The sequence below is a fragment of the Marmota monax genome, unplaced genomic scaffold (genome assembly GCF_021218885.2).
Source record: "Marmota monax isolate L192 unplaced genomic scaffold, Marmota_monax_Labrador192_F-V1.1 WCK01_AAM20220418_F8-fsc00008, whole genome shotgun sequence".
Classification (NCBI taxonomy): Eukaryota; Metazoa; Chordata; class Mammalia; order Rodentia; family Sciuridae; genus Marmota; species Marmota monax.
Window position 1 is genome coordinate 28,190,154 of NW_026694432.1, and position 26,620 is coordinate 28,216,773.

At 55.9% G+C, this 26,620-nt stretch overlaps 1 protein-coding gene and 1 non-coding gene across 2 annotated transcripts; one reads left to right on the forward strand and one right to left on the reverse strand.

Annotated features, from left to right (window-relative positions):
- Window positions 1-3,775: 3,775 nt before the first annotated feature.
- Window positions 3,776-16,693, forward strand: Arhgef19 (Rho guanine nucleotide exchange factor 19). The gene is made up of 16 exons (XM_046468501.2): window positions 3,776-5,186; window positions 7,166-7,600; window positions 7,988-8,260; window positions 8,424-8,532; window positions 8,605-8,681; window positions 8,998-9,260; window positions 9,906-10,066; window positions 10,173-10,325; window positions 10,534-10,663; window positions 10,742-10,816; window positions 10,997-11,086; window positions 11,213-11,373; window positions 13,664-13,822; window positions 14,111-14,190; window positions 15,514-15,618; window positions 15,939-16,693. The coding sequence occupies exons 1-16, from the start codon at window positions 5,072-5,074 to the stop codon at window positions 16,094-16,096; spliced, it is 2,544 nt and encodes an 847-aa protein (XP_046324457.1). The 5' UTR covers window positions 3,776-5,071; the 3' UTR covers window positions 16,097-16,693.
- An 866-nt stretch (window positions 16,694-17,559) lies between these two features.
- On the reverse strand, window positions 17,560-17,632 carry Trnaa-ugc (transfer RNA alanine (anticodon UGC)). Its single transcript has one exon. It is a non-coding gene; the product is annotated as a tRNA-Ala (tRNA).
- Between the last annotated feature and the right edge of the window lie 8,988 nt (window positions 17,633-26,620).

A 26,620-nucleotide genomic window follows, 5' to 3' on the forward strand; every position in this document is an offset into this window, starting at 1 on the left:
GGGGTTTAGGGCATCTGTCTGCTCCTGCTAGAGGCCACGGACCACCTGTCGGCAATGGTGAATGTGAGCACAGTCAAGGGGAGGGGATACAGGATCGGAGGGGAAACAGAGGTCAGAGATGGGGGCAGGGGGTGTTGGGGGGCAGGGCCCACATGATAGAGAAATGGGAGATGGAGTTGGGATAGCAGTCATAGGTTTGGAAGTCTCAGAAGGTAGGCGCATCCTGCTGCGAGAGTGGGTCTGGACCCGAATGGGGAGTGAATTAGAGCACTTGGCCTTGAAGACCTTCGTGCCCTGCAGGCTTTCCTTGTCGCTTTCACCTTGGACTTCCTGCCTGGTCTCCAAGACTGCCACAGCCAACTGTCCTCTAGGTATATTTCAGGCTGGCGCCTGCGCCCTTCGCCTACCTGCAGGTGGGGGACTCATCAGGCCGCAGAGCAGGGAAGCGGCTGGAGACGCGGTCATTGACTTGGGAGGGGCAGGTGGGTCCGGAGGGCCCAGGCCTGTCTAGGAGTAGCCGGTGCTGAGTCCAAGCGGGGCGGAAAGTCTGAGAACCGCAGGGCAGGAGCCTGGATTGGCCGGGTGGAGGTGGTGTTGGATGGGGCGGAGTCTAAATCCGGGCGGGACCGAGCCTTAGGGTAGCGGGGCGCGGCTCTGAGATTCCTGAGGTTCCTGCGGGGACCCCTGGATGCAGACTCCTCTAGACAGGCATTTGTTCGGTTGATGGGGTTGGTGTTTTGAAGGGGCAGGGCCGGGTTCTAGGACCTGGAGGGCCCGGAATGTAGGCCTCCGAGTCGACAACTGAAAGCTTCTCCTGACCCCTCAACCCAGCTTCAAGGCTTTTGTGCAGGGAAACCGCACCTTCTTCTCCTGGAAGCTGCGGGTTGTGCGTCTAGACTTCATCGTCGCCTTGAGGAAGGCTCAACCTGTCTCAGATCTGGTTCGAGTTCAGGCACTGCCGCCGACCTGCTGTAAATGGGGCTATATTTTATAATGGGGACCTGCTTCGCAGGGTCGTTATGAAGACTCAGTGTCAAACACTCGCACAGTGCCTGGCACACTGTAGGTACACAATGACTTAACTCTGCTAATAATAGTATATTTGGGAAAAGACCTGGAGAAAGGAGAGGAAGCATGCACCCTCCCGTTTTGCTTAAGACCCCCTTTCAACAGCCCTGCCTCCAATAGGGTCTCTAGTGAGCGCTGAGGGGTTTGAATTATTCCTCTGTGTCTTTGGGCAAATCACACCTTTATGCTTCTGTTTCTTCATCTGTAAATGGGAGTGTCAGTTATACTCACCTCATGGAGTTGTGAAGATATCCAGAAAACCCTCGGAACACCTCCTCGTACATAGTAAGCGCACCATAAACTAAGATTACTAAAATAATCATCTGGCTTTGGCCGCCCCTGCCCCTTCTCCCCAGCACGTCTGCGCCTCATTGCCTGGCTCGTGCCGAAGGTGCCGCCGCCCTGGCCAAGAAAGAGCGTGAGCGCTACCTAGCCAACAGGTGCTGGCGACTAACTGGCCGGCGCCGCTTGCTGTCCGCACGGCGGGGTGGGCGGGGAACCTGGCCCTGCCTGAACAGCGTGACTACGCCTCTTGGCCATCCCCCGCTAGTTTCAGCCCGTTCTAGCCCCGTGGTCTTGCTGTCTTCTCCCTGGAGCAATTGGCTGGATTCCCCACATTTCCGCCTGGTCCCGCCTCCCGTGAAACCCCGCCCATACCACGCCCCTTCATTTACATACGCACCCCAGGAGGAGGCTTTCGGCTCTGGAGGTCAGCCTACGCAACCTGGACAAGTTTTACTCCCTCTGGGGCTGCTGTCCTCTGAGCTCAGGACGCAGGAACAACTGAAGACCCTAGATTCCCCAGGATGTTCTTTCGATGGGGGCCCTCTGGCTTCCAGGTAGGGATCCGAGCAGTGCGTTGGCCAGGAATGAAACCATTGGGGTTCTCTCTGTGTTCCCTGCCTCTTGCTCTTTTTGAAATGCTGACAGTAAATCTATCTCTGTGTCCCAGTGTGCGACCTCTCCATGGCCACCTAGTCCCCACCCGCCTTGGGCAGCGTGTCCTCACTATGTGATGCTGCTCTAGGGGAGGAGGTGGATATGGACACAAGGAAGCAAGCATCCTAATGATTCGGAACACAATGGTCGTCATTGGCTGCTAAAGGAGCGTTCTTTGGAGTCTGAGCCATGAAGCAAGCCTGCCCTGTGTGTCATCAAAACCCATAGTGTATGAACCACACTAAAAGGGTTTAGCTAGTCAGCAGAGACATCTCCCAACAGACTTACACTGTTTATGGGCCCCGCCCAAAACCCTGGTGAGGCAGTGCAGGGGCGTGGTTAAGGATATAGGTTGGTGGTGGGGTCAGGCAGATTTAGGCTTCATTACTACTTCATTATTAGTTCATTACTACTAATTATGTGGCCTTGGGCAAGTTATTTAATCCCTTGAACCTCAGTCTCATCATCTGTAAGATAGAAACTTCATAGAACTGATGAGATATTCAAATGAGATAACTGCCTGTGTGATTTTACCTATGAAAGCTCCAGACCTGCTAAGTGACAGCGGCCACTGTGTCAGCCTCATAGGTCCTGGTAAAGATAAATGAATGAAGAAATGCATGTAAAGTGCTCAAAAGAGTGCCTGGTGCATAGTAAATGTGCAATACAAGTTATTAGCAATGTATTATTTTTTGTATACATAACTTTTTTTTTTCTTCCATAGCTGGGATCAAACCTAGGGCCTACACAGCCCAGGCAAGCTCTACCACTGAACAACATCCCAGCCCAAATCATATAATAATAAGTGCTTGGCATTTGCAGTGTTCAAATTAATGGCAGGTAGTGGGGCTGGAGTTGGGGGGAAGCAGCTTCCCCTTTCACAAGCTTTGGAAAATTATAGGCCAGATACAGAGCAGCACAAAGAATCCTTATGGAGGGTGGTTGGGTTTAGGCTATCTTAATTACTTTACTGAGGGCTCAGTCCGAGAAGGCTTTGTGATGGAGGGTCTATGGGAGATGGTGAGGTGGGTCATTCCAGGTGACAGGAAAGGATGAGTAATTTGTGAGAAGTGGCCATGCTAGAAAGGCCATCCAGGATGAAGCCAGATGTCACATTGCCAACTGTCAGCACCGATTTCTATGTCTCAACATCAGAACTGAGTATTCCCATTTTATATATGTGTTATTAGGCTCAGAGAGGGTCAGTGGAGGTCTCAGAGTTCCTGAGGATTCCAAGGCTTGGGAGATTCTCTGTGAGGCTCCCAGGATGCTCTCCAGCCCCCAGGAGTCCCCTGAGCACACCTTGCATACGAGAAGCTCCAGCAGAGGAGTAACCTGTCTCCCAGGAGAAGCAGCAGTGCCTCCCCCATCTTTAGGACGTCTGGGGTCCTTCAGAGCCTCTCGTGCAGGCATAGGACTCCCATTGTTCCAGCCCCCTCTGTACCCCAGACTGGCCAAACCGGTTCTGAGGAAGGGGGGCGGGGAGCAGGCACGTTGAGACAGCCGCCTGCCTCTCTGCAAGGTTCCCTCCGCCTTCCCCCCGCCCTGCCCCACACAATACCCAGCAGTTTGCCTTGCCGGGCTCAGGGGCCATGCTGACATCGCCCCCTGAGGACTTGGCTGCAACCCCAGAGCCCCCAGGGTGGCCTGCAGCCCTGGACTGTGCCCGCAGCTGGACGGAGCTCCCTGGCTGAGGTAGGGCCCCCAGGGTGCCAGCAGCCCCATCCGCCTCCCACCAGTCTTCCCCAAGTGAGTCCTTTGTGCTGCCTGCCTGGCCTCTGATCTTGGCCCCAACACACTTATGGCCTCCTGGGGATCTGCAGACCACTTGGCCTGGATCCCCTTTCTAGCCATGACCCTCCCACTTGTTTTTTGTCCTTAGGGGGCAGGATCCCTCTTCCTGTGGGCTGCAGGGCTAGGGGCACTAGGCAGGAGCAGGGAAAAGACCGTAGTAGTGTCCAAGGACGCTCTCTGCCAGCCTTGCCAAGTGGCCTATTGCCCTCTGTGACTGGCAGTGCCCACCGGATAGGACTCTCCCTGGCCTCTGCCTATCCTTTTTGTACTGGAGAAATATTTATGATGACACAGGTTTCTTAGAGGGAGCAGCTGGGGCTGGGGACTTTGGGACACTTTGAAGGTGGGGATACTGAGGCCCACAGATGGGCCATGACTTGTCTAAGGTCACACAGAGCTGATTAGTGCCAATGTGGGGCCTTGAACCTTGTCTAAGGTCACACAGAACTGATTAGTGCCAATATGGGGCCTTGAACCTTTGATTGGGTTTTTTCCCTTTGGGTTCTAGAATGGCCACTGGTCTCTCCTGAGGTTATGTCCTGGGCAGGTAGTGTCCCTGCTGCCTGGGCCCAGTTCTCTCCCTCAGGTTTTCTTTTCTTTTTTCCTAGCAGAGATGAGCTACACACAATATGAACGCAGCTCTGCCCCTACCTGATCCCCAGCATTGAGGTTGGGTGGCCACACCAGAGCTGGGTGGATCATTCCCTTCACCCCTCAGCCTGGGCGTGGGGTGGGTGGAGGCTGCTCACTCCTGACCGCCCACTCAGGACCTGCCTTCAGCCCTCTCCTGCCGTCCCCCTTCCCTCTGCCCACACTCACCAGGCTTTTCCCCAAGGCCTCAATTGGAGGTGCCTCTGCCCCAAGACTCAATATTTGGCTTATTTATCCCTGTAAATTATGGAGGTTGCCTCTCCCTGTCTTCCAGGGGCGTCTAGAACTCAAATAGAATTTCCTCTAATACAGAGAGCAGGGGAATGCATGAACTGTGCTGAGGACTTCTTATTCCTGGAGAGAAAGAAACTTATCTGAAGGGCAGAGGCCACCTGGGTCCCCACCCACATGCTCCTAAGATGTCATGTGTATCTTCATTTTTACCATCTGGCTGATGACCCAGACCATCCCCCAATACCATAAAGACTGATGAAATAATAATGATACTCTGGGGAATGACCGTGAACAACAAGCTCCACTCTGCCCTCGGTGCTTCACCTCTACGGTGCCTATTCTCTCATTAGCACTGTCAAGTTGGTGTCTCTCTCCTGTTTGCCAAATGAGGAAACTGAGGCTTAGGGAAGTACACTCAGATGGACAGAGGCTCCAGGTACAAGCTAGAGGCTCGACCCCAGGGAGGCTCCTTAGGAGCAGCTGGTTCCCACCTGGCCAGGGTAAGAATGGGGAAGCAGCTCTAGGTGCTCTGGGTCCTGGGGATTTTGCATTAGCTGTTACCATGACCTCCTCCAGGAAGACCTCCAGGATTCCCAGGTTGAGTGAGCCTGGCACACTACTCAGATGTGCCTCTGGCTTGGCTCTTGCCAATCTGGATTGTAACTGTTTTCATTCTTGGCTCTCCCACCAGATTGGCAAGCCCACGGGGCATGAATTGTTTGTCCATCTGTCTTCCAGGGTTTTTCTGGGCTTCATGTCTGTCTCTGAGTATCTGGACTGTCTGAAATTTTTTGTGTCTCTGTCTGCATCTCTGGGTCCCCGAATGTCTTAGCATCTGTGGTTTTTCTGTTTGTCAGCATTCAGGGTCTCAGTTTCTGAGTTGCTGTCTAAATAGTCTACATTTCTCTGGGTCTCCCTCTGAGTTTCTTGGCCCTGCCAGACTGGGCACTGCCCATTTGGCCAGAAGGGACCTCTGGGGGGTCCTTGCTGCCCAGCCTGCCCACAGTGAGGCCAGGCTAGGGTAGGCCCCCGCCCAGCCCGCTGCCTGCTCCCTCCTCCCTCCCGGCTTGCCTCACCACAGGGTTTGATGAATCAAACTCTTTGTCTGGGTGGGATCTCCCCCAGCCAGCTGGGCAGAGAGAGGGCTTCCCCTGCACAGCAGCCCGACAGCATCAGCAGCTGGAAAGGTGAGGGGCAGGAGGGTGGTAGTGGAACGCCCTGGGGCAAAGGCCGTGGGGGCTTAGACCCCTCAGATCATGGTTCTACCCCAAGGCTCTGGCAGGCTCCCGGGATGACGTCCTGCCCAGAAAGAACTCAATTAGCCTTGCTTGATCCAGAGGCTAGGAGCCAGGGTGGGAGAAACCCCCCCCTGACCCCAAGCTGGGGGGCTAGGCCACCTCTCTCCCCTTCCCTGGGAGGGCCCCGCCTAATCTGGGTTGGCGGCCTGCCTTCCAGCCTGTGACCCTCCCAGCCAGCTTGGCATGGGTGTGGGCATCACTCAGCACTGAAGGCCGCCACTCGGGGGGGGGGGGGGGGAGGGGGGTTGGGTCACACCAAAGCAAGGACTAGTGGGCCCGTGCATTCATGTCTGCATCCTGGGGTGTGCATGTGTGTGACTGGAACAGAATGGGAAAGTGTGTGTGTGTGTGTGTGTGTGTGTGTGTGTGTAAACATCAGATGGGTCAGCGCATGTTTGGGAGAAAACACCTATATAGATGTTTGATTTAAAAAAAAAAAAAGCAAATCAAAAAATATGTGTCCATGAGCCAGGCATGGTGGTGCACGCCTGTAATTCCAGCAGCTTGGGAGGCTGAGTCCAGAGGATTTCAAGTTCAAAGCCAGCCTCAGCAAAAGCGAGGTGCTAAGCAACTCAGTGGGACTCTGTCTAAATAAAATATGAAACAGTACTGGGGATGTGGCTCAGTGGTTGAGTGCCCCTGAGTTAAATCTCCAGTAAAAAAAAAAATGTGCCCGTGAATTTGTGTACTTGAATCTCAAGTCTGAGTGTATCTATGAAAGTGTGTGTGTCAGTGTGTGTACTTGAGGGTAAATGCGTGAATGTATTTGTTGGAACATGGATTTGTGTGGCAATATATATGCCATACATCAGTGTATTAAAGAAGGTATACAGTGAATAAATAGCAAGTCTTGAAAGTTGCAATGCCCGAGTGAGTATCCTGGCTCTACCACTCACCACATAACCACCTCTCTGCTTCACTTCCCTCACCTATAAAATGGGTAGAATAACAGCATCGACTCATAGGAGGAGTTAAATGAGATGATATGTGGAAAGCACTTGCCCAGCATTACGGCACTACGTAAGGGCCAACTATTAGCTTTTAATTAGATAATCAGGTGGGTGTTTGTGCAGATGTGTATAAACAGCATACACGAGGGGTTGTCCAGGCCTCCAGGATGTGGTGGCTTACTGGCTAGTCCAGCTGTCCTGTGCCTGGCTCTGATCCCTTCTCCCCTGCAGGCACAGGTGGGTGGCACAGCAAAGGAGGAATGGACTGTGGGCCACCTGCGACCCTCCAGCCCCACCTGGCTGGGCCACCTAGTACTGCCCGCCGCCCAGTAGCTGTGTGCCAGCAGGAGAGTCTGTCCTTTGTGGAGCTGCCCAGCCTGCAGCCCCTGAGCCCTGTGTGTCTGGACCTCTTCCCCGTCGCCCCGGAGGAGCTACAGGCTTCTGGCAGCCGCTGGTCCCTGGGGACCCCTGCCCCTCTCCAAAGGTTGCTATGGCCACCATCCCCAGGAGGCCCAGACACCACCAGTGGGGGGATGCGGCCCAGCAGGGCAGGCAGCTGGCCCCACTGTCCTGGTGCTCAGCCCCCAGCTCTGGAGGGACCCTGGAGTTCTCAGCACACACAGCCACAGCGACGGGCCAGCCATGGCTCTGAGAAGAAGTCAGCCTGTGAGTTACCCTTCGGGGAATGGCCCACTGGGGCAGACAGGGGAGGGGGCTGGGTGGGCTCTTTTTGAACCCCTTAAGCCCCAGAGTTCCAGGACAAGTGGCAGATCTTAGTGATTAGGGAACTATAGTGCTCAGGGAGGGCAAGTGACTTGTCAAAGGTTACACAACAAGTCTCTGGCTGTCCTGGGCCCTTGCCCTGTGCTCTCTACCCCTCTTGATGCTTCCCCGGCCCTGGGCACCAGATCATCACAGAAACATCAGCCTTTCTCTTGGGCATGGGGTCTGAACTCCCTGGGATGCTCAGGACCACAGGGCAAAAGCAGGAGACAGGGGTTGGAAGAGACCTCAGTAGGTGCCAGCCTGTGCTCCCATGCCCCACAACCACAGGGCGCAAGATGCGAGTGTACCAGCGTGAAGAGGTCATGGGCAGCTCCCAGGCCCAGGCTGTCTTCCTGGAGCCTGGGCAAGCTGCGCAAGAGAGGCATTTGAGCGCAGAGGAGCCCAGGCCACTGGAACTGTCTGGGACTACCAGGGCTGGCCTTGAGGGGCCTGAGCGCAGGCGCTTCTCAGCCTCAGAGCTGATGACCCGGCTGCACTCTTCTCTGCGCCTGGGGCGGAATTCATCAGCCAGGGCACTGACCTCAGGAGCAGCTCGGGAAGGTACCAACAATTCCCCTGGTCCCTGACAGCCCTGGGTGAGCACATGCTGGTGGGGCATGTCCAACTTGCTAGACACGGGGACACTTGCCACTGGGTGCTGGTTGAAAGGGTATTGTGCCCTGTACCCTTGGGACCACCCACCCTCAGCTCTTTCTCTCCCTAGGGAAGGCATCTGGAAGGGAGCCCAGAAGCATAGAGATGAGGGTGGACAGCATTTCTCCGCCACCACCTGTTGACCCAAGCGAGAGCCACGGCGGCTTGCTGGAGCCCAGGTAACCACCATTCACTCGGCTCGGGTCTGAGGCAGGGTGCAGCCAAATTAGAGTCCTGACACTCTTTCCTAGGCTGGACACGCAAGAAGGGCCGCCTCCAGATCCTAGAAGAGCCAACGAGCGGCGGCAGTCACGATTCCTCCTTAACTGTAAGCGGAGAGGGTCTCTGGGAGGGATCACGAAGGAAGAGGCTGGGGTGTGGAAACACCAGGGTTTGGAGAGGTGGGAGGTTGAGATCGTGTGAAAGAGAGAATTGAATTCTCGAAATCTAGCACTGGTGCTACCGCGCAGTTGGCGCTCAATTAGTGTCAATGGAATGAATAAATGAGTGAATGAATGAATTCATTGTGTCCCAACCACTGCAGAGGCTTGTTAAGTGAGGCTGGCTCTCGGGAGAACCTGGGAGGAGCCGTGCCGGTGCCGGCGGGCGTCCCACGGCCCTACCCGTGTCCCTCCCCCTCCCAGCTGTCCTGTACCAGGAATACAGCGACGTGGCCAGCGCCCGCGAACTGCGGCGGCAGCAGCGCGAAGAGGAGGGCCCCGGGGACGAGGCGGAGGGCGCGGAGGAGGGGCCCGGGCCACCGCGCGCCAACCTCTCCCCGAGCAGCTCCTTCCGGGCGCAGCGCTCGGCGCGAGGCTCCACCTTCTCGCTGTGGCAGGACATCCCCGACGTGCGCGGCAGTGGCGTTCTGGCCACGCTGAGCCTGCGTGACTGCAAATTGCAGGAGGTGGGTGCCGGGACCCGGCGGGGCGGGGCGGAGGCGGAGCCTGGGCCGGGTGGGCGGGGTGGCGCCCTCAGAGGGTAAGTAGGTAGGCAGGGAGCGGGCCACAAGTAGGTGGTCCTGGGACTTAGAGCGGACCGAGTCACAAAAGGACCGAGCGGCAGGGTTGCCCACACTGAGGACCGGGGGGTCCTGGAAGCTAGGACAAGAGAAGTAGTGGGGCCAAAGGCAACTAGAGAAGCTAGACTGGGAGCGTGAGGGGCGGAGCCAAGGGAAGCGAAGCCTCGGATAGGACAGGGCCTGAGGGGGGCGGAGCTATCGAGATAGCCGGCGCTGGATGGGGCGGGGCCTAGGGCAGGGGCGGGGCTGATGGGGGAGCGCTCCGCGGGCGGGGCAGGCCCCGATGAGCGGAATGGGGCAGGTGGGCGGAGCTAGAGAAAGGGGTGGAGTCGAGGGCCGCAATTTGGCTCCTACAATTGCCTGCGGCAGGAGGCGGGACCTTGGGCCCCGCCAAGAACCAGATTAAGGGTGCAATTAGAGAAGGGACGGGTACAGGTTGCCTGTGGAGGCGGCCTTGGGGTTGGGGGATTCCAGGCCAGGATCTCGAGGTAGGCTAGCCTGGCCCTTACAGCCCCGTATATCCTCCCTCAGGCCAAATTTGAACTGATCACCTCCGAAGCCTCATACATCCACAGCTTGACAGTGGCCGTAGGTCACTTCTTAGGCTCCACCGACCTCAACGAGTGTCTGGGGGCGCAGGATAAGCAATGGCTCTTTTCCAAACTTCCTGAGGTCAAGAGTACCAGCGAGAGGTGAGGGAGTGATCTGGCCTGGTGGAGGTGGGGACTGACCCTGTGGCTGGCACACCCCCAGATCTGTGGGTTCTGCCCTGGCCCTGAGCCCTGGCCCACCCCTCAGGTTCTTGCAGGATCTGGAGCAGCGTCTGGAGGCAGATGTGCTGCGCTTCAGTGTATGCGACGTGGTGTTGCAACACTGCCCTGCTTTCCGCCGTGTCTACCTGCCCTATGTCACCAACCAGGCCTACCAGGAGCGCACTTACCAGCGCCTGCTGTAGGGCTGGGGGCTCTGTATGGGGGAGGAGGGAGGGAGGTCTCGGGGAGCACAGAGGACAGGGTGAGGAAGTGTAACTCTGAAGGGGGAGGGGTCCCTGCAAGGGGCTCTGTGACCAAGATAAGTGCCACCTGAAGAGCCAAGGAGTAGTGGGGTGGTGGACACCAGGAGTTCAGGCCTAGGGGTGACTCCCCTCCCCATTTTATAGCTTGGAAAACCCCAAGTTCCCCAGCATCCTGGCTCGTCTGGAGGAGTCCCCAGTATGCCAACGACTGCCCCTCACCTCCTTCCTCATCCTGCCCTTTCAGAGGATCACCCGCCTGAAGATGCTGGTGGAGGTACCCAGAGGGAAGGGCTGGGCAGGCAAGATCATGGGGGAGGGAGTGGCCTGTCTCATTTTGGAATCTCACCTCTAGAACATCTTGAAGCGGACAGCCCAGGGCTCCCAAGATGAAGATATGGCCACCAAGGCTTTTAATGCACTCAAGGAGGTGAGCTCAGTGGGACAGGGCTGTTGGGCTCCTGACCAGCTGTCCTGGACTCCTAGCATGTCCTTTAAAGAGCTTCCAGCTGTGGGGGTCTCTGATTCCTGGGCAGAGGCCTGAGGTGGGCTCTGGTATCCTGGGCTCTGGACAAGCGGCTTGCAGGTGACCTGCCCCTGGCCTCCCCAGCTGGTACAAGAGTGCAATGCCAGTGTGCAGTCCATGAAGAGGACCGAGGAGCTCATTCACCTGAGCAAGAAGATCCACTTTGAGGGCAAGGTATGTGGCTCTTGTTTCCTCTTTCCCCTGGGGACTTCAGGCCCCAGTGTCATTCCCATACCCACCTCCCAGCTTGTGCTTTCTGTCTGTGCCCCTGAGCCTCTCTTTGTCTACTCCATCCTCCAGATCTTCCCGCTGATTTCTCAGGCCCGCTGGCTGGTTCGGCATGGGGAGCTGGTGGAACTGGCACCCCTGCCCGCAGTGCCTCCTGCCAAGCTGAAGCTGTCCAGCAAGGCTGTCTACCTGCACCTCTTCAATGACTGCCTGCTGCTCTCCCGGCGGAAGGAGTGAGTCTGGGTGGTGGGCAGGTGGATCGGAGCCAGGCTTTCTTCTCCTCCATCAGGATCACTGCTAGTGGCCTCTCACAGGACTTGGGAGCCCCAGCTTGTGCCAGGCTAAGCTCCCTGGGCACCGTGAGCTCCCTGGGCACCCTGAGCATTGGAGGCTCCTAGAACACAGGTGGACAGTGAGGCCATTGTCCAGATGGGAGAGTCAAGGGCTGGGCTGTGTGCAGAGGATATGAAGCTTCAGCCAGTGAGATCAGAAATGAGCAAAGCCCTGAAGTCCAGCTCTGCCCTGAGTCAGTGGTAATAGCCAACATTGACCCAGGACATGTTCTGGGCCAGGCGTGCTTCATGGATTCCCTTCAGTCCTCCAGATACCTCTCTGGAAATTAGGCTCCCTTGTTATTCTCAAGATTGGGGCACTAGTGAATGAAGGACCCAGAGGTAACCCCCTCTGTCTGATGCCAGAACCCATGTTCTTACCTACCACACCGCCCTAATGTCCACCTGTAAAACAGGCTACCATGTAGGCACATCCAGTGTGACAGTCACTCTTGAAAAGAGCTCAGCTGGGTGCCTGGGCCCAGGGAGCACTCTCTCAGTCCTAGCTGTGATTATCCCAGGTGAGGAGGGATCAGAAAGAAGAGCTCGTAAGCTGAAGGCTGGATGGGGTGGAGAGAGGGCATCTCAAGCCATGAGAAGAGTTCATTCCTGATTTTTTGCTCACTTGATAAACTGTCACTGAACTTATTCTGTAATGGACCCTCTCTGCTGAGTACTGGGGACATAAATATGCATGACAGTTGCTGTCTGCTCACAGGACTCTCAGACCAGTGAGAATACATCCTGATAATCATGTCATGTGGGTTTAGATGGGAGGGTGTGTGTGGTACCTCTAGTGTGGGGTGAGTATTGATAAAGCTGCACAAAGGAAGGGACATTTCAGTTGGGTTTGTAGGATGAGGAGAAGTTTTCCAGGTAGAGTAGTAATTTGGAGGAGAGTATTCAGCAGGGCTGTGGGAGTTTATGAGAGGACAGTGTGGTTTTTAAAAAATTTTTTTTTTTAGTTGACAGTGGCCTTTTATTTTATTTATTTGTATGCGGTACTGAGAATCAAACCCGGTGCCTCACGTGTGTTTGGCAAGTGCTCTGCCACTGAGCCACAACCCCAGGACAGTGTGTTTTGGAATGATGAACCTCCTGTGGCTGAATTTATAGAAGAGAGGTCAGGAGAGGGCAGTTGGGATGTTGCAAGTTACAGTGGAGAGGTCAGACTTGTCCTGGGGGCAGCAAGGAGCATGGAGAGCCAGGAGCAGTGTGACTATTGCTCCTGCCAATCTGAAGGACGGCCTGGAGCAGGAGAGACCAGAAGCCCTCGCAGTCGCCCAGGTGAGCGTAGGTGCCCCAGGGGTGGCAGGGTGTTTCAGGGTGAGAGGATTCTGGGGACAGTACATAGGAGGGAAGACAGGTCAGAGCTACCATTTGGGGGGGAGGGTGCATTGACACCTGACTTCCTCTGGGGCAGTTGGTGGGGTTCTTCCCTAAAACAGGGAAAGAGAAGGGAATTGATTTGGAATGGCAGATGCTAAGATAAGGAAGCTACAGGACAGACTGGCACAGTGGTGCCACTCAGGATGTTGCAAGTCACAACTGTAATCCCAGCAACTCCGGAAGGAGGATCCCAAGTTCAAGGCCAGGCTGGGCAACTTAGTGAGACCCTGTCTTAAAAAAAAAAAATCAGAAAAAAAATGAAAAAATGAAAAATCGGGCTGGGGATGTAGCAGAAGCTGTGGGATACCCTGCCCACTTTCCACCCTCCTTCTCACAAGTGTTTACTGAACCTCAGTGTTTACTGAGCCAGGCAGTGCCCGGCTGTAGGATGCAGGGCTAAGAGGCAAGGTTTGGCCTTCTTGGAGCTTCTATACCAGTTAGGGAGTCGACACCAAACAGGAACGCATCTAGTTGGGTCCTCGCAGCAGGAGCTGGGGCAGAGGTTCAGGGAAAGCTGAAAGTGTGCCTGGGTCAGAACTGGTCACCACTTTCCCCCTCCATCAGCGCCGCAGTGCCTCCTGCCAAGCTGAAGCTGTCCAGCAAGGCTGTCTACCTGCACCTCTTCAATGGAGCTGCCAGTTTCTTGCTGGCCCCTGGAGGAGTGGCACCCTGCGTGGGCGAGGTTCCCTGGGGAGGCTGCTGGAGGGGCAGAGACCCCTCTCCCTTCGGTCATCTTACCTTGTCCAGAGGATGGTGCTAGGAGCCCAGGCCCAGGCCAGGCTGACCTCCTCCTGTCCCGCAGGCTGGGGAGGTTTGCCGTCTTCGTCCACGCCAGGATGGTGGAGCTGCAGGTGAGGGACCTCAGCCTGCAGCTGCAGGGCATCCCAGGCCACGTGTTCCTCCTCCGGCTCCTCCACGGGCAGCATGCCAAGCACCAGTTCCTGCTGAGGGCCCGTACAGAGTGAGTGGCCAGGGGAGGGAGGAGGATCCCGAGTGCCCAGAGCAGCAGATGTGTCCGACTTGGGGGCCAGGGCCAGGCCCTGGGTGTCTTCTGGATGCCAACAAATACCCCTTATCTCTGGCTTCAGGATGGGGCAAGGCAGGACATGGGCAGCGCTAACATCCTGGGGGCTCTGGGGCGGAGCAGACGTGGCTCCTGGGTTGGACATCGTTCTCCGTGACCTGGTTTCCCTCACCTCTGGGCAGTGGTATTTTGCATGTTGTGACAATACAGCCCCCTCTTCCTTAGGAGTGAGAAGCAGAGGTGGATCTCAGCCTTGTGCCCCTCCAGCCCCCAGGAGGACAAGGAGGTCATCAGCGAGGGGGAAGGTAGTAGCGTCCACCCCAACCACCCCCATGTCCCTTGGGCTGGGGACCTCACTGCTTTCTCTTCCTCCAATCCTGGGTGGGCTGTAGGGAGGGAGACTGGCAGCCTGGGGTGGTTAGGGGTGGCTCAGAGGACCCTGGAAGGCTAGGCAGGATTGACACGGGACAGGCCAGCCTTGTGGTGGGGGCAGCACCAGGAATCTCCAAAGTCCATTCTGCATGTTAAAGACAGATTCTGAGTAGGGAGGGGATTAGTCCAAGTTCACCCAGCTTGTAAGTGGCAGAGCTCTCTGGAGCCAGGGTCTGCCTCTGTCTTTGCATCAGTTGCAAAGAGAACGGTACCAGAGTGGCGGGCCTGTGGGTGGTGGAGAGAGAGTGGGGGTCTGCTTGGTTGATAGAGTCACCTCCATGGAATCTGGGCTGGGGAGTCACGGTGCTGCCTAGTCCCAGAGCACCTTGCTGGCAGCCAGTTGATCTTGATGGCTCTGAGCAGAGGCTTCGGGCTGAGCTTTAGGAAGGGATGCGTTTAGGAAGGAAGGGATGCGTTTCCACCAGCACCTGCCACGCGCCAGGCCCAGGGCTAGGACCTTTGCATTTGCATTTATTTTATTTAATCTTCACCACAGCTCTGTGAGACTCATTTTCTTCATTTTTCATATCTGCCCAGAAAGGTTAAGTAACTTGCCCAAGGTCACAGAGCCAGTAGGTGACAGAGCTGGTTTAGATGCTCTAACCTGTGGCGTTTGGACCTCCTGCCCACCTAGTCTGTTGGAAAGGGTAGGGCCTGGAACCACAGATCCTCTGGCTTGGGCTGAGTCCCACTGGCTGGCATGAGACCCCTACTCCAGACAGGTGGTGAGGGCACGCCCCTGGGAAGTAACCTCTGAGCCTTATGGGACGAGGAGGGCAGCCATGGACAGTCCAGGAGGAGCACTCCTGGCCGACCACACAGGCCTGTGGGCCCAGGGAGGTCTGAGGATGTTCTCGAAGGAGGGAGGGAAGGGTGTGGCTGGCATCAGTGCTGTCAGGGGACGTGTGACGCCACCACTATTTCCTGAGTGGCGTCTGGAGCAGTTGGAGGTTGGGGTCTAGGGGTCAAGGGCAAAGTGTGGGATTGAGCTGGGAGGTGAGAGCCTTGGCCAGAGTAGTAACCAAAACGTGGAGGGACTGGACCCACCAGGGTTGTACTGCAGGAAGAGGGCGCCAGGTCTTGCTGATGACCTGCGGCGGGGAGGGACAGAAAAGCTCCTCTCTTTGCTTTACATTTTCCTACTACCCCTCCTGCCCCACCTGCCTGGGATTCCCTGACCCTCCCTTGGGCTGTAGACCGCCCTCAGGTTCAGTGTGTCAGGACGTACAAGGCCCTGCAGCCTGATGAGCTGACCCTGGAGAAGACTGACATCCTGGCAGTGAAGACCCGGACCAGTGACGGTGAGCGTGTCCCCCTGGAAAGCACTCCCGGCCAGGGCTTAGACATCACAGGGAAAGATTATGCAAAGGTTGATAAACCACAGCGCGTGTGGGAATCAGTTAGATAAGAGGAGGAACTTCCTGCTCCTAAAGCTGTAGGATCTAGAGTGATGGGGGGAGTGGGAAATACCCTTCTCAGAGGTGTCAATAAAAACAGGTCAGTTTATCTACAAGACAGCTAGGACATGCTGAAATGATGTCACCTGGGCCCCAGGCTTGCATCAGGCGGAGGCTTGGTGCCCCTCTGATGCTACCAATGCTGCTGTCGGCTGTGTCCCCAGGCTGGCTGGAGGGGGTCCGGCTGGCCGATGGCGAGAAGGGGTGGGTGCCCCAGGCCTACGTGGAAGAGATCAGCAGCCTCAGCGCCCGCCTCCGGAACCTCCGGGAGAATAAGCGGATCACCAGTGCCACCAGCAAGCTGGGGGAGCCGCCCGCGTGACTGGCACCCCTGGCCTGGACAGGTCAGGGGCCTGCAGTGTCTCCACACTCCGGGCTGCTGCTGCGGCTGGCCCTGCCATCGAGGGTGCAGGCTGGACCGAGGAGTGGGGCCTCCAGAGGGTCTTCCCTGTCCTGTGCTCCTCGTGTCCACACTTCAGGGCCACATGTGGTTCTTCCTGTGGGATGGGGGCCATGACAGGCGAGGACGCGGCCCTTCCCGCTGTGCCCTCCACCCTGCCCACCTCTGGGCCCCTCTGGCAGGGCGCTGGCTGAGGAGTACTCTGGTGCTGGTTGGTGGGTGCTGGGACCTCTGTGTATCTGGAGTCTTCTCTGCCCCCTCCCCACGGCGCCAGGTTGGGGCTGGTGGCTGTGACCTGTCTCTGGATCCTGGGAGCCTGCGCACTGCCCCCCCCCCCCCGATTCCTGCCTGAGACCAGGAGCGCCTCTGGCTGCTTCCCCATGGGTTTCCTTTTTCCAGAATTCTCTGGTGAGGAGGGGGCTGGGGACAGGCGCTGCATGGTCAGGCTGCCTTCAGCTGCCATCATGAAACGTTGGGTTCCAACAGCTGAATATTAAAGAGATTTTATTAGTTCTTGGATTTGTCTCCTATCGGTTCTGGGTGACTTAAATCAACAGAAATGTCTCTGTCCCAGCTCTGGAGCAGGAATCTAAAGTCCAACATCGCTGGGCCCACGTCCAGGTGTTGGCAGGGCTGGGCAGGGCTGGGCTCTACTGGGGACCCAGGAGAGGGTCATCCTGCCTCTTCTGGCTCCTGGTGGCTGCTGAATTCCTTGACTTGGAGCCACATCGTTCCAGGCTCTGTCTCTGGGGTCACCTTCCCTGTTCTGTGTGCCCTTGTCAGATCTCCTGCCTCTGCTTACGGACATGTGAATGCTCCTAAAGTTTGGCGCCCACCCAGATAATCCCCCATGTCATCATCCTGCACTGGAACAGGCAGAGCGGGGTGCAGTGGCACATGCCTGTGATCCCAGGGACCTGGGATACCGAGGCAGGAGATCCCAAGTTTCAAAGCCAGCCTCAGCAACTTAGCAAGGCCCTGTCTCAGAGTAAAAATAAAAGGGGCTGGGGGCATTGATCAGTGGTAAAATGCTTACCTAGCATGTGCCAGGCCCTGGGTTCAATTCTTGGCATCTCAAAATAAATAAATTAATAGATCACATTACAAAGATACCCCTAATCTACTATTTTAAAAAATCATTTAATCATTTTTGAAAAATTAGTTTCCAGAGATTAGGACATAGATATACTTTGAGGGGTCATTTTTACCATAGTTTTTATACTGAGCACAGAAGAGGAAAGATGGGCTTCAGAGTTGGCTTGATCAAGTGGCTCATTGATGTCACTGAGGACCCAGCTCTCTCCATTTCTCGACTCCTGTCCTTGGTGTTATCTTCCTCTTAGAGCTTCTAGGGGCTTCTTTGTTCCTTTTTTTTTTTTTTTTTTTGGTGGTGCTGGGGATTGAACCCAGGGCCTTGTGCATGCAAAGCAAGCACTCTACCAGCTGAGCTACATCCCCAGCCCTGGGGCCTCTTCATTCATATCCAACATGGAAGAAAAATGTCTCAGTGTTCCCAAAGTCCTGGGAAGTCTTTTTTTTTTTTTAGTTGTCAGTGGATCTTTTATTTATTTAAATGCAGGGATGAGGATCGAACCCAGGGCCTGACACATGCAGGCAAATGCTCTACCACTGGGCCACAACTCCAACCCCACTCCTGGGATTCTTTCTGACTGGACTGCTGGGGTCGCATGGCTTCCTCTGTGTTGATGTAGGGGATGGTTTATGCTGTTAGGTGTAGACTACGTGTCGGTCAGCTTTTCATCGCTGGGACAAAACACCTGAGATAATCAACTTTAAAGGAGAGAAGGTTTATTTTGACTCAGGATTTCAGAGGTTTCAGTCCAGGGTCTTTGGCCCTGTCACTTTGGCCCTGTGGCAACATAGTATGTCAGGGTGGGAGCGCGTAGGGGAAGACGTCTGCTCACCTCAGGAAGTGAGAGGGGAGAAGGGGTCCCAGTGTCCCCTTTAAGGGCACCCCTCCACAGTGACCTAACCTCCTCCCACCAGTCCCACACCCTATAGCTCCACCACCTCCCAGCAGAGCCCCGGGCAGGGGACCAAGCCTGGGACACGTGGGCCTGGGGGGACTCTCAGATCCAAACCACAGCACACCAATCACATGCTCCTCCCTGAGGCCTGGCTGGGGTCAGCTGCCCTGGAGTCCAAGTGGCCCCCAAGCAGGATGGGCAGCTGCTGTGAAGCAGGGTCCATGTTGAGGAGGCCACTGTTGGCGAAGTCCAAGCCGCCAGGAGAGTGGGAGGAGGTGGGACAGTGAGCTTTGAGAGGTGAGCGGGGGACAGGGGGCTTGCTTCAGCTTCCAAAGGAGGTCACTGGGGGAGGAAGACAGATGTCTACCCTGCCCCAGGGGGCAGACTAGGGCGGATGGAGAGAGGCACAGACCCAGGGTAGGGCTTGGGGAATGACTGAAGTGCCCTGTCGCTCAGTTAACCACACCCCAGCCCCACGTACCATGTTTACAGTCATTTTAAGTTTATTTATTTATTTATTTATTTATTATTATTATTATTTATTTTTTTGCACAGCTGGGGAAGGAGCCCAGGCCTCACCCCTGCCCGCTCCCTACCCATGAGCCCCACCTCCGGCCCTCCCGCTTTTTATTCTTGAATCCTGTTGGGTGTACGGGGAAATTGCAAGGGGAGGGGTCCCATCCACCCCCTCACAACCCTCCCCTGGAAATGCCTCCCAGGACGGGGTCCCTGTGGCACAGCTAAGGACCCCTCCGCACCCCACCGCTAACTCAGCTGCAGACTCTGGGGGGGTTCCCAGTTTGCCCTTTTCTGCTCCCGGAGCCCTCGTTGCTTCCGGCTGCCATGTCTGTCTGTCTCTCTGGTCTGTGACAGTTTCTCCGTCCTTCCTTGCTTTTCCTGACCTTGTACATTTTGAGGAGTTCTGGTCAGTGTTTTGCCGACGAGCCCTCAGGTCAGGGTATCTGATGTTTTCCTCGTGACCAGACCTGAGTGATGGGGTTTGGGGACAGACAGACCGCATCTCGGCAGGGGGCACATGCTGGCCCGGGACTTGCCACGTGAGCTGGTTTTGTTGGTGTTTTTGTGGTGCTGAGCATTGAACCCAGGAGCACTTAACCACTGAGCCACATCCCCGGCCCTTTTTATTTTTTATTTTGAGACAGGGTCTCCCTAAGTTGCTGACGTTGGACTCCAACTGGTGATCCTCCTGCCTCAGCCTCCCTCGTAGCTGAGATCACAGGTGTGGGCCACTTCTCCAGGCTTTGGCCTTTTTAATTTTTTTTTAAACCACTGAGCTCTGCAGCCCCAGCCATGTTGGCCTCGACTATGTGGGTAAGGTGGTGTCTGCTGGGTTTTCTACTATGAAGCTCCTCTTTCTCCTCTTTCCCATACTGTTCCTTGGAATCAAGTCGAGCCCACAGGGCGTGCTGCACTCTGGGAGGATGCATCTCCACGTGTTATTTGGAATTCCTCCTCATGGAGGATTTGTCCCTTTCCCTTCATTTATTTAGTCAGCCGTTTCTTCTAGCCGCGTGGACTCGTGTGTCTATGCATTCTAAACTCTGGGCTGCAATCTAATACTATGGGCTTGTCCAGTGGCTCAGATTGCTCCAGCTTTCTGCCAGGTCTCTCAGGTCACCTCCTGTGACTGTCTGCCTTGCCCACGTCCTCTGAGGTTTTGAGCATTTCCTTGGTTTTGGCCACTGCAGGACACTCCAGGCTCATCTTGCGTGTCTCCTGCCTCCACGGAGGACTCTGCTGTATCTCCAAGGAGGGCAGGCTCCACTCATTAGGACAGTGGTATTTAGACACCAAGACCTGGATGCTGGGGGTGCCCATTGCTGCAGAGGCACCTCTCTTCAGCCATGGGAAGTGTGTGCACGCGCTTGTGTATGTGTGTGTGTGTGTGTGCATGCACGCGCGCACGAATCATGTGATTTTAGACAAGGCCCCAAGCTCCTCAGAGGGTCTTTAAGTCCCTGAGCCTCAGTTACCTCAACTGCAAAATAGGGTACCTATTTCCAGAAGCCTCCATGAAAAGAAGTGTTGGACACATCACATGCCCTGTGAAGAAATTATACCAAGCGACAGCTTTTATGGCACCAGAGCTGCCCAGTCAGAGCACAGGCCTTGGAGGTGGTGCGGCCTCTGCCCCTGGAGGACTTAAGGCGCATGGACAGCGTGAGGACAGCTTTCCTGTGCCTTCCCCAGCGCCGAATCTGCTCAGGGAGAGCCGAGGTTGACATCGGCTGGCAGAGCAGAGGCCCTCCCACGTTTCCCTGCCCTGGCACATCTGATTCTGGCCTGTGTCGGGGCTGGGCTAGACTGCTGGCCCCGGGGGCTGGCTTGGGGGTGCTGCCAACAGGGCTGCCCAAGGCTGGCTGGCCCACTTCCCTCCCTCCCTGCCTGCTCCCCCACCCAGAGAGTAGGTCCAGACCAGGCCTCTTGGAGGCCCCTCTCTCAGGAGCGCCTGCCTCTGCCCAGTAGGCCCTGCACTGGCATCTGGCCTTGGCCAAGGACCCAGGGCCCTGCCCCTGCTTGCTGAGGCGGAGGAGGCTGGAGCGGGTGGTATTGGACAGGGCAGGAGGTGGAGGCGGGCATGTCTAGGGCAGGTCTGGCCTGGGGCTGTCTGCCCAGCCAGTCTCCAAGCCACGTGCCTGCGGGAGCCAGCACACATGGCTTCCAGGGACTGTCTCCCCACCAGCACCCACGCCCCTCTCTGCTGCCCATGACCTCCCCAGGTCCCCAAACTCTGAGCCTATGTAGATTTTTGTCCTGAAAAATAATTGAGAGAGTGATGTATACCGGTTGACAGTGCAGCCCAGTGGTTGGGCACTTAGTATAGGCAGGGCCCGGGGCTCAGTCCCTGGCACCAACAGAGGGGGGAAAGGGAGGGGAAGAAATTGCTCAGTGGTTTGTTCCCATGGCACAGCCTGGTTTTGGGGAACCAATGAGCACAGCTTCTGACTTGGTGGGCACTTGTCTGGGGCTGCAAGCCTGGCAGAGCACAGCCCTGTGTGCTTCCGCCCTCCCGCCCTCCTCCTCCCCTTCCCTCCTCCCTCCCTCCTCCCTCCCACCTGCCTCCTCTTTCCAATCTCCTTCATTCTCCTCCCTCATTTACGCCTCCTCAGGACCAGGGGACACAGTGCCAGTCTTTGTGGCGTCCCCTACTGGGTAAACAGGGGAAGTACAGGACTCTTGAATAGCTCCCCAGGATTGGCACAGCCAGGCAGGCAGGCAGTGGTGGGGCGTGAATGGGCACCGCCGCTCTCAGACAGCAGCCCAGCAGCTTCACTAGAGCTGAGCACATGCTGAGCGCACAGTCCCTCCACCTTCTTGGTACACACTCGACAGAAATGGGCACATTCAAGTCCCCAAAGACGGGAACTGGCACCTAGTGCAGTGGTGCATGCCTGTGATCCCAGCAACTCGGGAGACTGGGGCAGGAGGATTGCAAGTTCTGACCAGGCTGAGCAACTTAGCAAGACCCTGTCTCAAAATAAAATAAGAGGGCTGGGGATGTGGCTCAGTGGTAAAGCACCCTGGGTTCAATCCTCAGGGCCAAAAAACCCCCTAAAAACATGAAATAGCATGTTCTTAACATTAATTGTCAAAATAGGAGAAACTACCCAGGTGTTACCGATGATAAATGACAACCACACTGTGGGACTCTATACGATAACGAGAATAAAACATCTGCAGCCACGTGTAAGGATGTGGACATGCCGTGAGAGAAACCAGACCAGATGGCAGAGGAGATCAGATGGTTGTGTTTGCATGAAGTACAAAAGCTGGCAGGATGGACTGACTGGCCAGGGCGGGGAGTCCCATGGCGCAGGAAGCAACCAGAGAGGGAGGCGGCTGGAGCTGTTTGCCCAGGGCCGGTCCCTTTGGATCCACCCACTGAGCCACACACTTAGGATCTGTGCAGTTTTGCATGTGAGTTAAACTTACTCACTAGCTGGAGTGCAGCCCCTGGGCTGTGGAGTGCAAATAAGGAGCAGCCAGCCCTCAGGAGGAAGGGCAGACTGCCTAGAGGTGGTGCCACCAAGGGGACATCCTAAGAACCCAAATGGAGGTGGCAGGACATGCTGAGCTGTGGCTCAGGAGCTGCCCTCCCCTGGGAAGCAGTGGCCCAAGGAGAAGTCCTTTCCTGCTGGGGAGAGGGAAGGGATTGCCTCCTTAATCTGACCTTGGCCTGCTCCTGCTCCATTTCCATTTGGGAAGGACCAAGAACCCTTCTTATTTTTTTTTGGGGGGGGGTGGCAATTGAACTCAGGGGCATTTAAACACTGAGCCACATCCCCCACCACCCTTTTTATTTATTTATTTTTTTTTTTGAGACGTGGTCTTGTTAAATTGCCCGGGCTGGCTTTGAAACTGCAATCCTCCTGCCTCAGCCTCCCAAGCCGCTGTGTGCCATTGTGCCCTGCTGCTTTGGGTTTTGATGGAAAGTCACCTTCTGACTTTTTTTTTTTTTTTTGTACTGGGGATGGAACCCATGGATACTTCACTGCTGAGCTGCATCCCCAACCCTTCATTTATTTACTTATTTTTTAACTTTTGGACAGGATCTCCCTGCGTTCTGAGTGTGGCCTCCAACTTGCTACCCTCTTTCCTCAGCCTCCTGAGTCACTGGGATCACAGGTGTGTGCCAGGCTAAGAAGGTCACCACCTGATCCTAACCAAGTATAGCCCCATGACAGCACCTCCCTGGCTTGGGGTTCTGTGTGTTGGGAACACGATCCTTCAGATGTCAGAGGATGGTAAGAAAAGCTTTGGAGTTCGGGGGAGCAGGGCGGACGGCAGGGCCTGAGCCTGAGCCTCCTGTGGCCTTTAGACCCTTTGCCATTGATGGCTCCAGAGGTTTTGCAGCGATCAGACTTCGCAGGGCACTTCAGAGATCAGAGGAAGTGCTTTACAAACTGTGAAGTGCTGTGCATGAGCACTCAAAAATATCTCCCAGTACCCAAGGGAACAGTCGAGCAGCCCCTGTGCAGGTGGGGGTCATTTTCGAGGGGGTGGTGATGAAGTGAAACCCCGAAAGCTACCACGGATGGCCTGGCTACTAGACTAGGGACTAGGTGGTAGAGCGCTAGGGACTGCGAAGCCATCCAAATCAAGATGGAGTGTTAGAGTCTATAAACAAGTCTGGATGGCGCCTGGCAAAATGCCAGAGGGAGTGGTTTGTGAAGTAACACCAGCGAGCCATTAAGTGTGGAGATTCCTTATTGGTTGACTGATGTATCTAGTTTATGCTAATTAAGATAAGCTGTGTGGAATGTATAAATACCTCTGTTGTCCTACAATAAACGGCTCCCACTCCTGCTGTATCAATCTACACAAGTTGTTCGTCACCCCCCCCCCCCCCCCCGTTATTTTGCTGCAGCCGGACTGAGGCAATGGAGTCGCTTTGGTTGGGCACTGACCAGAAATTCAATACAGCCCGGAGGTTCTAAAGGAGGGGATCTGGTGCCCGATGACAGGCACCCCTCACAAGACTGCCAAGCCACCACCTCACCCAGAGGCCACTGCACCTTACACCAAAAGCACTTCCGCAGGAGGCCTCCCCACACTGCCCGCTTCATCCCGGGCCGACACGCGGCCTCTACTGATCCTTGCCGTCAGGAAATATTATTTCAAAATACTTTGTGGCCTCCTTCCCGTTTTTGCCTTTAAAGCATCCTCCTGGGCTGGGGACGCCGCTCAGTGGTGGAGCCCTTGCCTGGCACCTGGGAGGCCCTGGGTTTGACCCCAGCACTACAGGACTTCCCTGCCCGTCTGTCCACCCCTGTGGATCGGAGTACCTTCGGGTACCATTGATTCCATTTGACAGGTAAGAAAACTGAGGCTCAGAGCTGGGGGCCCTGTGAGTTCTCGCCCTGGTGGGCCCACAGAGCCCTGCCCTTGGCCATCTTTCTAGGTGGCTTCACACCAGCTCCTTGTACCCCGGGGGCGTTGGCCCAGTTATCAGGGTCTCCCCGGGATCTTGGGGTCTCCCTCCTTCTTGTTATTCAGGCCTCATCTCCAAGCCCCTCCCTGGAGACCCTTCCCAGTCACCTGGCCAAGGGTCACTCCACCACCCTCTGGCCACTCCAGGACTCCTTGTCCGTTCATCTGTGGGCTGGCTCACGGTCGTGGACTGTGCCATCCTTGAGGGCAGGGACGTTGGTGTCTTCGAGATGCATCACCAGGCCCAGAGGAGGACTCAGCAAACGTGTGTGGAGGGTGGCAGAGCCGCTGCCAAGCCAGTTCCCAGACTGTGAGCACCACTGTGCGATGAGGCAGGGTGGACTTGTCGGGCTGCCCGGGGCACCAGGAGGAGACCAGCTCGGCCACTCTTGCCACCTTGACCTGGACTTGAACTTGGGTTCGGCTCTTACTTCCTGCCCCTGAGAGCTGCTTTCCAGTCCCAGGGTCCCTCTCTGTGGTGTCAAGTGTCCTCCTCACATGGTAACTCTGACACTACTGGAACAAAAGGAGATGGGCGGAAACTGCACCAGGAAGGACTGTGGTTAGACACTAGAGTCTGCCACTATGGGAACCCTCACAAACACCTGGGCGGGAAGAGGAAGCAGGTTATGGAATCTCCTCCCCTGAGCAGCATGAAGAACAGGATGAACAGTCATCTGCCTGGGTGGGGTGCAGAGGGATGGACAGGATGACCTTTGGAAGCCACTTGCAAGCTCTGGGCTCATGAGTGGGCTGGGGAGCTGGTCAGGAGGGAAGGGGTCAGCTGCTGGGCTTGGCATTTCAGGTGCTGCCATGGAATGGGCGGAGGAAGGGACTCTGATAGGGACGGGAGCTGGGCCTGCAGAAGGACACAGGCACCCTCAGGAGCTTCAGAGTGCAGAGCATCGAGGTGCGGGGAAGCGAGGTGGGGCTGGAATCAGCGCACCGGTCTTCAGTCCTGCCTTAGCACTTACAAGCTGTGAGGCTGCAGGCAAGTTACTTCCCCTCTCTGGGCCTCGGTTGCCTAATCTGTTAAATGGGGGTCACCATATGGATTAAAGGAGGAGACACCTTGAAAAAGCGCTCCACAGAGGGGAGCAGTGTCACAGACCAGGCAAGTGTCACTAGGTGACAATGTCTATGTTATTGTCCCAAGCTCAACCTCTGTGACAGGCAGTGGGTCTCTTAATCCTCATAACAACCTTGTTTTTGTCACCCCATTCTACAGAAAAGGAGTCTGAGGCTCAGGGACGTGATTCGCACAAGGTCACCAAACCTGTTGGCCCAGGACTTAAATCCCCCTCTGATTTCCGCCCAGATCCCTGTCCCCTGCTCTGTGCTGCCCATGCTCCGCTGGGGAGCTTCTCCACAAACTCAAAGTGATGAACAGCAGAAGCAGAACTGCAGCCTCTGGGGTTTTGGTGTTTGCTTGTTTTATTTTATTTATTTATTTATTTGGTGCTGGGATTGGACCCAGGGGTGCTGGACCACTGAGCCACATCCCAAGCTCCCGCTTTTTAGTTTGAAACAAGGTCTTGCTAAGTTGTCCAGGCTGGCCTCAAACTTGCCATCCTCCTGCCTCAGCCTCCCGGTAGCTGGATCACAGGCTGCACCACTGCGCTGGTGCATCATCATCATCATCATCATCATCATCATCATCATTAATTTATTTTTTAATGGTAATTGCCATTTGGTTCCCCCAGTGGGAGCAGCGTTTTTCTAAGGACAGCCACCAGGGGGCAGCAAAGCCCAGGGTAGGTGTGGAGGGGACCTGGGAGTCGGGCTGTGTGTTCCCTGGGTCCCAGGGTTGAGCCTTCCTGTTGCTTAGGAACAAGGCAGTGGGCTGCGCGGGCACAGGTCTCAGGAGGTAGGAGCTCATGCCGGGTCCCGGTCTCAGCTCTGAGGGTTCCTAAGACTGGAAGGTGCTCATTTCCAGAAACTTTGGGGACCAGCAGCTTGTGCTGTCTGAGTCCTTCATGCCAAGTTCTTGGCTGAATAGTTGGACCATAAAAACCACCAACACCAAGTGCCACATGTCACCAGTTCATTGTCACTAAGTACCTCCTTTAATTCCTGTCACAACCATAAGAGCAGGTTCTATTCATATCATCCAAATTTTACAAAGGGGAAAAACAAGGCTCAGAGAAGGGATGTGACTTGCCTGAGGTCACACGTGACCCGTGGTTAACAACCACGCCTCGGCTCCCAGCTGGCCGAGTGCACGTCCTTCAGCTCCACAGTTCTCATGACAGCTCGGGAGGCAGGCAGGCAGGCAGGCAGGCGGGGATGGGGAGGTGTGCCAGGAAATCTCCGCCCTGCACAGAACCGGTTGTTAATGTTTACCAGCACACCACTGTACCAACAGGGGACCCTGACATTGAGCCATCGGAGGACCCTCCCACTTCGCCCTCCAGGCCTCAGCCCTCTGCCTGGCCCTCTAGATGCCTCTGCCCAGCTCTCTCTGCCCTTGCCCTGCCTGGGTGTGGGGATGATGCAATTGGTGGCC